Genomic DNA, 13,013 nt, shown 5'->3' on the forward strand with positions numbered 1-13,013 from the left:
AATTGACTGCATATGTATTTTTTATTATCTGTTCTGTTATTTTAAACATTGTTTCTCATGTTTCCTTTCCTCAGATAAATCCATAGAAAGAGCCCAGCAGGCACTGAAAACTGCTCTGAAGAAGAAGTTTGAATGCATATTTGAAGGTTTAGCAAAGCAGGGCAACCCAACCCTCCTCAATGAGATCTATACAGAGCTCTACATCACAGAGGGGGGAAGTGGGGGCGTTAATGATGAACATGAGATCAGACAGATTGAGACAGCATCCAAGAGACACACCACACAGGAGACTGCAATCCTCTGCAATGACATCTTTAAGCCTTTACCTGGACAAGAGAAACCAATCAGAACTGTGCTTACAAAGGGCATCGCTGGCATTGGGAAAACCGTCTCTGTGCAGAAGTTCATTCTGGACTGGGCAGAAGGAAAAGCCAATCAGGACATTGATTTCATCTTCACTCTTCCTTTCCGAGATCTGAATCTGAAAAAGGAGAGAGAATTCAGTCTGATGCAACTTCTGCAGCACTACTTTCCACAACTGAAAGAGATCAAAAGTATTGAAGATGATGATGTCAAAATTGTGTTCATCTTTGATGGTCTGGATGAGTGTCGACTTCCTCTAGATTTCCAAAGCAATAAGATCTGCTGTGATATAACAGAGTCATCATCAGTGGATGTGCTGCTGACCAACCTCATTAAGGGGAATCTGCTTCCCTCTGCTCTCCTCTGGATCACCTCCCGACCAGCAGCAGCCAATCAGATCCCTCCTGAGTGCGTCCACCAGGTGACAGAGGTACGAGGATTCAATGACCCACAGAAGAAGAAGTACTTCAGGAAGAGAATCAGAGATCGGAACAAGGCCAGCAAAATTATCTCACACATAAAGTCATCCAGGAGTCTCTACATCATGTGTCACATACCAGTCTTCTGCTGGATTTCTGCTACTGTTCTGGAGACAATGTTGGATAAAGTGAGTGGAGACCTGCCCAAAACTCTGACTGAAATGTACACACACTTCCTGCTCATTCAGACTAATGTGAAGAATGAGAAGTATCATGGCACCAATGAGACAACCCCAAAGAAAATGTCAGCATCAAATACAGAAATCATCCTGAAACTGGGGCAGCTGGCTTTACTACAGCTGGAAAGGGGCAATCTGATATTCTATGAAGAGGACCTGAGAGAGATAGGCATTGATGTCAGTGAAGCTTCAGTGTACTCTGGGGTGTGCACAGAGATCTTTAAAGAGGAGTGTGGGTTGGGTGAGGAGAAGGTCTACTGCTTCGTGCATCTGAGCATTCAGGAGTATCTGGCTGCGTTGTTTGTGTTTCATTCATGTGTGAATGAGAACAGAAATGTACTCAGAGCAGAAGAATCAAAACCTCGCAGAGACAGAGTGCAGCTGTCTGAGTTACACCGGACTGCAGTGGATCAGGCCTTAGCGAGTAAGAATGGACACCTGGACCTTTTCCTCAGATTCCTTCTAGGCCTCTCTCTGGACTCCATTCATACTCTATTAGGAGGAATACTGACACAGACAGGAAGCAGATCACCTGTACCAGATCCACAGACACAGACAGGAAGCAGATCAGAGAGCATTGAGAAAACAGTATTGTACATAAAGAAGAGGATCAAAAAAGAATCTTCAGCAGAGAGGACCATAAATCTGTTCCACTGTCTCAATGAACTGAATGACAACTCTCTAGTGGAGGAAATCAAGAATTTCCAGAGATCAGGAAAACTCTCTAATGAAAAGCTGGAACCACACCAATGTTCAGCCCTGGCCTTTGTGTTACTGATGTCAGAGGAGATCCTAGATGAGTTTGACTTGAAGACCTACAACACATCAGCAGCAGGTTATCAGAGACTGCTACCAGTAGTCAGGAACTGCAGGAAGGCCATGTGAGTATTATGTAATTATTAAAGTAGATAATGACAGCATGTTTTTATAAACACTTCATAGTTAAAGTGAAAATAGAATACAATAAAATTGTCAGGCGAGTGAGAATTATGATTTTTGAGTCAAGCTATTTTAACAGATTGTGCCCTCATTTAATGAATACAGAAGTACCATCAAATGTAAAAAATGTATCCAACATGTAAAATGTATTTTATTAGATTAATTTACATATTATCATTAAAGATACCAGTTATTAAATACATCATGAATTCCTTGTTAGGCAAACCAATGTGATGGATCAATAATGGTCCAAACATACAACTCGCAGATTTAAATGAAGAGAGGGTATAGTATGTTACAGTATTAAGATGAACATATTCCCCATCAAATAAAAAAATACAAGCTACACTTCCTTTACACAAAATTAGACTGACATGGAAAATAAATGATATAATTGTGAAAAAAATGAATGAAAGGTACCGCAGAACCACAGCTTGTCTGCCCCACTGTGACCCAGGATGGTAAAATAAGCAGCTAAAGAATCAAGACCAGAGATCCAAGACTGTGATCAAAAAAGACCAAGGCACAGCTGAGAAGCAAGGCAAATGGCACAAGATCACAGGCTCACTTTTGCTTTACAGGCCAACACTTTATTTCAATTTTATTTTATTTGTATAGCGCTTTTAACAAAGGAGCTTTGTCACAAAGCAGCTTTACAGAGAACCGGCCCCCAAAGAGTAAGCCTAGGGCAACAGTGGCAAGGAAAAACTCCCTGACTGATAACAGGAAGAAACCTTGAGCAGAACCGGACTCAGAGGGGGAACCCATCTGCCGCGGGCAGGCACCGGTTTGTTATGGAAAATCAACAGTGGCAGGAGTCGGGGGTGCCCAGCTGGTCTAGCTGGTCTAGGGCTGGAGCTCTGGGCCAGAGGGGGTGCTCAGCAAACTTGGGCTAGAGCTCCGGGCAGGTGCCCAGAACTGAGGAAGATGAGAAAAAAAAATATTGTTTGGGGATTCAAATGGTAGATTAGGAAGCAGAGCAGAAGAAACAGAAGTGCCCACGTGTGATAACGAAAACCCCGGCAGAATAAGACTATGGCAGCATAGCTAAGGGAAACAGAGGCAGGGGCCAACGCAGCCATGAGGGCAGGCTTGAGACAGTCATCACCAGACCATGACCGGTTCAGCTTAACACAGCACTACCAATGATGATCCAGTGACAGCACTAACTGCTCAGTCCACCAGAGACTCTATAACTATGCTCGTCACCCAATCCTGCCCCTCAAATATAAGAGAGACTAAACATATATGTTTTGAGCCTAGCTTTAAATAAGGTGATAGTGTCTGCACCCCAAACATGGGCTGGCAACTTGTTCCACAGGAGGGGAGCACGATAGGAGAAGGCTCTACCACCTATGGTACTTTTAGATATTCTAGGAATAACAAGGAGGCCTGCACCCTGCGAACAGAGCGTTCGTGAGGAAATATAAGGAAGAAGTAAATCATTTAAGTACAAAGGGGCAAGCCCATGTAAGGCTTTAAAGGTAAGAAGTAGTATCTTATAGTCTATTCGGAATTTAACTGGCAACCAGTGAAGCGATGCTAACTCTGGGCTGATGTGCTCGAATCTCCTTGTTCTAGTGAGAATACGAGCTGCTGCATTTTGAATTAGCTGGAGCCCTTTCAGAGAGGAATTTGCACATCCAGAAAAAAGAGCATTGCAGTAATCTAATCTTGAAGTAACAAAAGCATGAACTAGCTTTTCTGCATCATGTAAGGACAGTATTTTCAGAATTTTTGAGATGTTTCTCAAGTGATAAAAAGCAACCCTGAACCAAGAGAGTGCCTGTCCAAGGAGGCCTGCAAGATTTTCAAGTCTATCCAGAAGGATGAGGTGATCAACTGTGTCAAGTACCACACTTAAGTCTAAAAGCACAGGTACAGAGATGCAGCCATGGTCGGAAGCGAGGAGTAGGTCATTGAGTACTTTGACCAGGGCTGTTTCAGTGCTGTGAGAGGGTCTAAAACCAGATTGAAAAACTTCCAATATATGATTGGCGTGCAAAAATGAACCAAGTTGTTTTGAAATGGCCTTTTCTATTATTTTAGAAAGAAAGGGAGGTTTGAGATAAGCCTGTAGTTAGACAGGTCATTCACATCCAAGTTTGGCTTCTTAAGAAGCGGTTTGATGGCTGCAAGTTTAAGAGTCTGTGGTATGTGTCCAGATGCTAAAGACACATTGACAATATGTAACATTGGTGTTCCAATCACTGGTAATAGCTCCTTGAAAAGCTTCATAGGGATAGGGTCTAGAAGACAAGTAGAAGATTTTTAGGAATTAACTATGACATTAAACTCCATGAGATCTATTGGAGCTAAAGATTTCAGATAGGCCGCCCGTCTTTCTGAAGATTCTTCTGAAGATTCTGCATCCATGCATTAAGTGGATGGAAGGGCAGACCCTATATGAGGGGTAGTAGGAGAACTTTGAATCTTGCCCCTGATTTTTATAGCCTAATTTTGTCATCAAAGAAATTCATGAAGTCATTGCTACTAAATGATATTGAGGCACATGGATCAACTTGATTCTTGGTCAGCCTGGCAACAGTGTTAAACAGGTGACTAGGATTGTTTCTATTTTCATCTATTAAAGTAGATAAGTATGAGAAACGTGCTGTGGAGAGGGCACGTTTATAAGTTAGTAGACTGTCTTTCCAGTCCTGGAGGAATACCTGCAATTTAGTAGAACGCCTTTTGCGCTCAAGTTGGCATGAAGCTTGTTGGAGAGCACGAGTATGGTCATTGTACCAGGGTGCTAATTCCTTATAGCGGACTTTCTTCTTCTTAAGAGGTGCGATAGTATCCAGCGTTCTGGAAAGTACGTAATTTGTATTGTCTGTCGGCTGATCAATTGAGCTAATGCTTGCATTTTTGTATGTGTTTGGGTGGAAAATCCCTACAGTGCACAAATGAGCCTGGGAGCTCATTAATAAAAGCATTTGCAGTCCTGGAGGAAAGCTTACAGATAAGGTAGAATGAAGGATCTGATGACGCATGACAGACTTGTGAAAGTTGGAAAGTAATTCAATAATGATCTGATAGCACAGGGGTTTTAGGCATAACTGCTATATTTGCTAATTCTGTATCATAAGTTAAGACCAGATCAAGAGTATGGTTATGAGAATTTATTCTGGTGTAAGCTGACCCAGAATCCAATAGTGCCTGTAGACACAGTGAAAATAGGAAGGTAGAGGAATTGTAGGATATAAAGGGTGTCAGGGTGAGGTCTTCTCAGGGGACTGTTAAAGTGCCTGTTTTTGAGGTAATTCTGTGGCTTATCTCAGGCTAAAGTCTGGCCTGTACAAGGATTCTGAAGTTTCCTAAACCCTGGAAAAAGCTAAATGGTCTCTCCTTGGACAGCACCATTTAATGTATCACTATTCCAACAAAATGAACTCATCATTAACAGTTCCTACATAGCTTTGGTTTCACTACCTGGTTATATGTTACATTACATTACATTACATTACAGGCATTTGGCAGACGCCAAACACCAGCAGAACAGATGCACTTGACTACATGGTTATATATAACCTCAGCAAAACAGACAGACTGCACTACAGTACCTGGTTATATGTGAACAGATCACTTTTTTTGCATTCCTGTTTCTAAAGTGAATCTGGCTTTTGCTGTGTATTGGCTTGCAATGCTGTGGGAAGTTTCTCACAGTTACCAGCAAAAGTAAAGAAGCAGAGCCTAACTCACTATCCACCCTTTTTGCATCTTTACTTTTGGTTGTATCTGTGCCAAATGTCAGAAGAAAGGGGGCCATTTGAGTAAGAATTTCATCTGTAGAACTGTCAGAGTTCTGTCCAACAGGACGTCTAATTCTCAGGCCCAAAGTGCTGCAGTTGGAGAGTGTAGCAAAGTCATTTTCCTCAGAGCATCAGTAACTTTAAATCCTCAATATCACTCTTCATCACTCAATGCGATTACTGTTACATTGCACATATCAGATTTTACAGTATTTTGTGCTATTTAATCATATAATAACATATAAACCCTTCTTTTGCAGACTGAACAGCTGTGGCCTCACAGAGATGTCCTGTGAAATTGTGGCCTCTGCTCTCCAGTCAAACTCACCCCTGAGAGATCTGGACCTCAGCAACAATAACCTGGGAGATTCAGGAGTGAAGCTGCTCTGTGCTGGACTGATGAATCCAGACTGTAAACTGCAGAGACTGGGGTGAGTAGTTCTGTGTACTTCAACAGCAGTTGGCTTTACTTATCTTGCTAGGCAGAGGGTAGAGGTTGCACAGGGTCATTATATAGCAGGAACACAAGGAGACTCCTCACTGCTAAATAGAGCACAGGGTCATTATATAGCAGGAACACAAGGAGACTCCTCACTGCTATATAGAGCATAGGCTCATTATATAGCAGAACACAAGGAGACTCCTCACTGCGATATAGAGCACAGGGTTATTATATAGCAGGAACACAAGGAGACTCCTCACTGCTATATAGAGCATAGGCTCATTATATAGCAGAACACAAGGAGACTCCTCACTGCTATATAGAGGACAAGGTCGTTATATGCACCTTTAGCTGCTTCAAACAAAACTGGCACCAACCCACCGTACTGTCCATAGCCCAGCTCCCAAACACCATCTAAAAGCACCCTCCCATAGGCCTGGAAGCTAGGTCACTTATAGAGCCCATGTTTAGGTAATGGCCCACAGCTGATGTGATTGCAATGAACCACAGCTGCAGCTATACCCGTCTGTAGGGCCGTTGCTGCCCCCTGGTGGACTGCACCCCAATTCCCTTCCTGGCATCATATGTTAAACAGGCAAAAGCTTTGAGGATATGCTGCGGGGCACTCGGGGAACAACACCAATTAATGCATTACTAATGAGATGGGAGAAATACCACTGAGGGATAGATGGATAAAACTTGCTCTGCATAACTGGATTAAGTTTAAATGATCTAGTGTAGATCACCCTGCTAAGCATCCTATTGAGGACACATGGGAAGTGGACATGCAAGGGCAGAAAGAGGAGAAATGCTCTTATTAATTGTGCAAGTATGCAATGGGGAAAGCTACAATAAGAGGGGAAAAGACATGGCTCCTTCAACCTGCTGGTCTGTCATCTCCCCATGGCTTCTTCTGGATCCTGTAATAGACCTAGCTGTATTAGGAAAGAACAGAACTGACACAGAGGGCCTCTTACAGTAAGTTCAGCTGAAGCACAGCTGCAGCAAGTGTGGGGTGGATATCTGCAGATCCTCAGTATCACTCTTCATCACTCAACATGATTACTGTTACATTGCACATATCACATTTTACAGGATATTGCTCTATTTAAAAATACAATAATATATCAACTCTCTTTTGCAGACTGAACGGCTGTGACCTCACAGAGATGTCCTGTGAAATTGTGGCCTCTGCTCTTCAGTCATCAAACTCAACCCTGAGAGATCTGGACCTCAGCTACAATAACCTGGGAGATTCAGGAGTGAAGCTGCTCTGTGCTGCACTGATGAGTCCAAACTGTAAACTACAGAGACTGGGGTGAGTAGTGCTGTGTACTGTGTGACCTTAACTAAATAGAATTAGTGATTATGGCTCTGTGCAGTGAAATGTAGGCTATAAAGTGCTTTCTCTCTGTTTACTCCTATGTCCACCAGAATTCTTTCTTTGTCCACATTGTTCTCATCCCTCTCTTCTAACTGCTTTAGCACAACAAAGAAAAGCAGGATAAACCCTCATGAGTCTTAGGGTTGCCAGGTTTGTGGTTCTTGACCAGAATGTAAGTTTTCAGTGGAGTCTGTAGCATCAGGTCACAGGTGATGACTGAATGCTGAATGCATGATTGACATTGTGAAATATGGACCACTTTCAGTACAGTAATATGTTTCAAGTCGATCATAACATAACAAAAATGACATAACATAACATAATGATGAGAATAGGCCATTCAGCCCGACATGCTCACCGTTTTACTACCTACCACTAGTGCTAGGTTTACCTACAAACTAGATAGTATCCAGCATCGTATCAAGCCCGGTCTTGACAACCCCCAGAGTTTCTGCCTCTACTACATGACATGCGCCAAGCTATTCTACACAGTGACTACTCTCTGTGTGAAAAATACTTCCTAACGTCGGTGTGGAATTTACCTTTTGCTAATTTCCTTTTATGCCCCCTCGTCATACTAACAGAGCTGAACCTGAAGAATCTCTTGTAGTTCACTTTGTTGATCCCCTTTATGAATTTAAAAGACTCAATCAAATAACCCTGAGTCTACTTTTACTAAGCTTGAAGAAGTTAAGCATCTGAAGTCTTTCCTCAAAACTTTTATCTTTCATACCAGGAACCAGTTTGGTTTCCCTTATTTCAACCTTTTCCAGATCCTCTATATCTTTCTTGTAGTACAGTCCCCAGAACTGCACACAGTTCACTAAGTGTGGTCTGACAAAGGTATTGTATAAAATAAGTATAACTTCCTTGGATTTACAGGGCTCCAGACTAACTTTTTACATTGGATGCACTGGTGCGCCTAACTTTTTCATTTAGGTGCACCAGCACATAATTTAGTTAGACCCAAAATTTTTCACCGTGCCTTTTGGCGCTGTAATAATACATTTTAAGTGTTACCTTTTTTGTCAGTTCCCATACACATTGGTAATTTCTTAACACGTTATGTAAATGATTGTAAACAGGAATAAAGGTGGAGATAAATGTTTTTTCTTTATTTAAATGACAGCACAAACAAGAAATGGCAATAACCTCAATTGTTTAAAAAATAAACTTAAAAAGTGCTGATGTTTAAAGTGCTTGACAAACTCAAATGAATAAATCAAACTCAAATAACTCAAATAAAAGTGTGCGCTGCTCCCGGAGGAGTACAGGGCGCGGTTTCACACACACACTAGTGATGCGTGGATCGGCTCTGACGTCATCCGAATCCGCATGGACGCGTAAATCATCCACCCGCCACCCACCCGAACAAATAATTTTCACCCGATCACACATTACCGCTATTTCTCATTATTTCGCAGCTGTTGCATATGACATACCCAGCACTTGACTCGTCATGGTTATTTATTTCACTAAATTGCGCCCACATGGAACTTTTCTGCCCTTCCTTTTTTTAATTCTCCTTTTTAAAATTTTCTCTCAGATCTTTTTTTCCTCCATTGCTGCTTAAAACAAGTGGACGCCGCAATTGGCGCAACGAGAGTCTAGTCTGCTAATTCACGCCTAACGAAAAATGAAGATTAAAATATATAATATTATTTAAATATAATATTACATTTTAGAGAATGTAATTAATATTTTCCTCATTAATGATGTATTATTTCACCCACCTACAACCCATCCGCTATTAATCAGAATGTTAATTTTTATGACTCGGCCCGCCCGATCCGCAGATTAACCGTGGTGCCCGCGGATATAACTGCCATCCGCACATCACTAATACACACGTGCCTTATTTATTTCCCCACCCGCAATCAGCGAAGAAGAATATCAGGGTCAGAGCCAATCAGAGGCAGAGTAGGGGCGGGTCTTCGCAGAATGTGGGTGGGGGAAAAAAATAACGCTACACTACACACACACAGACAGACCTGCTAAATGTCAGGTGCACCGGTGTGATTAATGAAAATGTTTAGTCGCACTTGACAGATTTTTGGTCGCATGTTCAACCAAAATGGTCGCACTCTGGAGCCTTGATGTATACTCACTACTATCCCAGCATCCTGTTGGCTTTTTTACTGCAACAGCACAGTACCTAGAACCTGAAAGGATTTGATCAACTATTACTCCCAAAATTGAGCACATTCCAATGTCGTTCCTCCCATAAAGTAATCTAGCCTGATGTTTTTATTTCCCACATGTAGAACTTTACATTGAGCTGTATTGAGTTTCATTTGCCAGGTTTTCACCGACTTCTGGATTCACTTCTGTCACATATTGCAGTCTTCATCCATCCCCATTATTCACTACCTGCTCTGCACTCTAATGAAATCCATACTTATACTAGAGCTACCGCGGTTACTGCATTACCGCGGTAACGCAATCACGTGTTGACGACAGGGAAACTTAATGCTACAGGGCATAGGTGGCTTGCTGCCCTAGCCACATACGATTTTGAAGTAAAATATCGCCCTGAGAAGGTCAATGTCGAGGCTGATTTGCTTTCCCGAGACTGGACATTGAGACATGGAGAAACCTTTCACAGGGTGATGTGAAGGCGATTTGTGGTCGTGTGCATGTGCAGGAGTCTAGTGACAGTGATGTGCACTTGGCAGACAAACTAGGTGTTCCAGGAGAAGGTGTTCCTGAGCTGTATGCTTTTGCAACTCATCTCAATTTGGGTCAACTAGAACAGTTCACCCGAGAAGACTTGCGAGAAGCGCAGCTAGAGGACAGTGTTCTCAGAGTAGTTAGAGAGGCTTTGAACACAGGTCAGTGGCCGGCAAACTAGAGCTGCCGCGGTTACTGCATTACCGTGGTGACGCAATCACATCACGTTCACCGCAGAGTCAAGCTGATCACCGCTTCACTGCTGGGGGTTTTTTTTCCCCCGTTTATTTTAGGCCAATTGTTTATGTTCCAAGTTTTACTTGTAAAAGTTGTGATCTGAAATAAATGCAATGCAATTTTTAAAATAATTATAATTGTGTAGCCATGTGTTCGAAAGTTTTCACTCACAGTTGCGCAGTTAACGTTCTGATCGGAGAAAGTGTCACCCAGAACGTGCTTTGCAACTGTTGGCTACAGAAAGTTTTCGCTTCAAATTAGGCTAAAAACATGGTAGCGAAACCCAACGTTACTTCTCCTGTTTGGGAACATTTTGGCTTTGAGCCCGATGAAGATGGAAAGCCAAAGAATTTGGATGAGTCAGTGTGCCGCATTTGCAGCAGGAAAATCAACGTCATGCGAGGAACCAGGACAAATCTAGCATTGCCTCTTAGGACCACTCATCGTCCGTTATACGATGCAATGAAAGGCACCCCATCTACCTCGGGAGGTACCGGCTCGGCACTACGTCAGTTAGGAGTCTCAGAGGCATTTGCCAGAGTGACTAAATACAACCGGGACAGCAACAAGTGGCGAGCACTTACAGCAACTGTAACAAAGTATTTGGTTGTGGAGATGGTGCCCTTCCGGACTGTAGGAAAGCCATCATTCCGAGCTATGCTTCAGTCCTTCGACAAGCAGCATGAACTGCCGGGCAGAACCTATTTCTCGGAAACAGCCATTCCAGAAATGTACTTGAAAGTAAAAAACGAAATCGTAGCTGGAGGTTTAAATTATAATTTTTTATGGCGGTTACCGCAACGATTTGAATGGCTTCGCTAATTTTTGCAGTAAGGAAATAAATCAATACCGCGGCAGCTCTAACTTATACCCCACTCTCTTTCTCATGCTGACCTTGTGATGAAGATGAGTTGTACTCCTTCATCATTACACACCTGTGTGTGCTACAGGGTTGTGGCATTTCTGAAGATATTGAGCATAAAATCAGATATTATTACTGTTGGTAAAATCAACTATTGGTCGATAGGGTATGTGTGTACATCTTAGGGAAGAGGGTCAATCTGATCAACATGCAAACTGCTGTTTAGGTGCAATGTTACATCACTTAGTTTTGTCACTCTTCTGTGGTTCCAGTCCAAAGCTAAAGTCTGGATTTCAGAACATTTAAATTCTACAGCAGTTGGCTTTACTTATCTTGCTAGGCAGAAGGTAGAGGTTGCACAGGGTCATTATATAGCAGAAACACAAGGAGACTCCTCACTGCTATATAGAGCACAGGGTCATTATATAGCAGGAACCAAAGGAGACTCCTCACTGCTATACAGAGCACAGGGTCATTATATAGCAGGAACACAAGGAGACTCATCACTGCTATATAGAGCACAGGGTCATTATTACTGTCCATAGCCACGCTCCCAAACACCATCTAAAAGCACCCTCCCCTAGGCCTGGAAGCTAGGCCTCTTATAGAGCCCATGGTTAGGTAATGGGCCACAGCTGCAGCAATACCTCTCTGTAGGGCCGATGCTGCCCCCTGGTGGACAGCACCCCAATTCCTTTCCTGGCATCACAAGTTAAACAGGCAAAAGCTTTGAGGATATGCTGTGGGGCACTCAGAACAACACCAATTAATGCATTACTAATGAGATGGGAGAAACACCACTGAGGCATAGATGGATAAAACTTGCTGTGCATAACTGGATTAAGTTTAAATGATCTAGTGTAGATCACCCTGCTAAGCATGCTATTGAGAACTCATGGGAAGTGGACATGCAAGGGATTAATTGTTAATTAATTGTGCTGCAACATGATGAACAGACAAACCAACTAATAAATAACTCTCCAGTGCTTCCTCAGGCAGTTTGTGAGAAGGGCATCCAATTGATCTGGCGTAATCTGAATTATGGAGTGAAACATTCAGGCGAAGAGCCACTTCCTCCAAATGGCTGAACACTACAGGGTCAATCTCTGTGATGCAGCTACCTGGAACAAACTGTCAAAGCATCCACACAAAAGAGCACATAATGAGGACTAGCATTTTCAGCTAGGTCAGCCAGACTCAAGCCTCTGGCTATCTCTTGCCTGTATAGGAAACAACAGTTTTCCTATTTGGCTCAATTCTGAAAATATAACTAGAACTAGATTAATCATTTTTAATACAAACCATTCACACCTACATCCTAATTATGATTTAATACCATAATGGAATTTCTGGGACGTGCCATTCAGAAACTGACATGGCGAGCTAACCTAAGTTTTAATACCTTTAAAGGTTCACACAAAGTAAGGTAACTCAATACAGTTTGATGTTTTAGGATACAAACACTGTTTCTAATCTATCTATTGATTACATTTAAATGTTTTTCATAGCCTATTGCCAACTGGTGAAAACTTATCACGATACTGTACATTTGTAGTGTAGTCAGGTTATCCACTAGGTGGAGCCCTAGGCTTTTCGAAACAGGATATACCAACCTATGTAAGACGTCAGTGAGGTAGTGAGGTAGCTTGTTCAGGAGATTGAGTGCAGCCGTACTGTATGTATGCCACAGTTCTTTAAGCTCT

At 42.3% G+C, this 13,013-nt stretch overlaps 2 protein-coding genes across 3 annotated transcripts in view; both read left to right on the forward strand.

The window, feature by feature from the left end:
* The window catches only part of LOC118218904, a 284,420-nt gene that overhangs the window by 48,278 nt on the left and 223,129 nt on the right, over positions 1-13,013 (forward strand). The gene's annotated exons all lie outside the window — the stretch shown is intronic.
* The window catches only part of LOC118218880 (NACHT, LRR and PYD domains-containing protein 3-like), a 33,204-nt gene that overhangs the window by 13,029 nt on the left and 7,162 nt on the right, over positions 1-13,013 (forward strand). The window contains exons 10-13 of the mRNA XM_035401606.1: positions 75-1,555; positions 1,595-1,902; positions 5,976-6,146; positions 7,302-7,475. Of these exons, the coding sequence (XP_035257497.1) occupies positions 75-1,555; positions 1,595-1,902; positions 5,976-6,146; positions 7,302-7,475 (2,134 nt within the window). The remainder of the gene's footprint in view (positions 1-74; positions 1,556-1,594; positions 1,903-5,975; positions 6,147-7,301; positions 7,476-13,013) is intronic.

The sequence above is a fragment of the Anguilla anguilla genome, chromosome 19 (assembly GCF_013347855.1).
Source record: "Anguilla anguilla isolate fAngAng1 chromosome 19, fAngAng1.pri, whole genome shotgun sequence".
NCBI classification, from domain to species: Eukaryota; Metazoa; Chordata; class Actinopteri; order Anguilliformes; family Anguillidae; genus Anguilla; species Anguilla anguilla.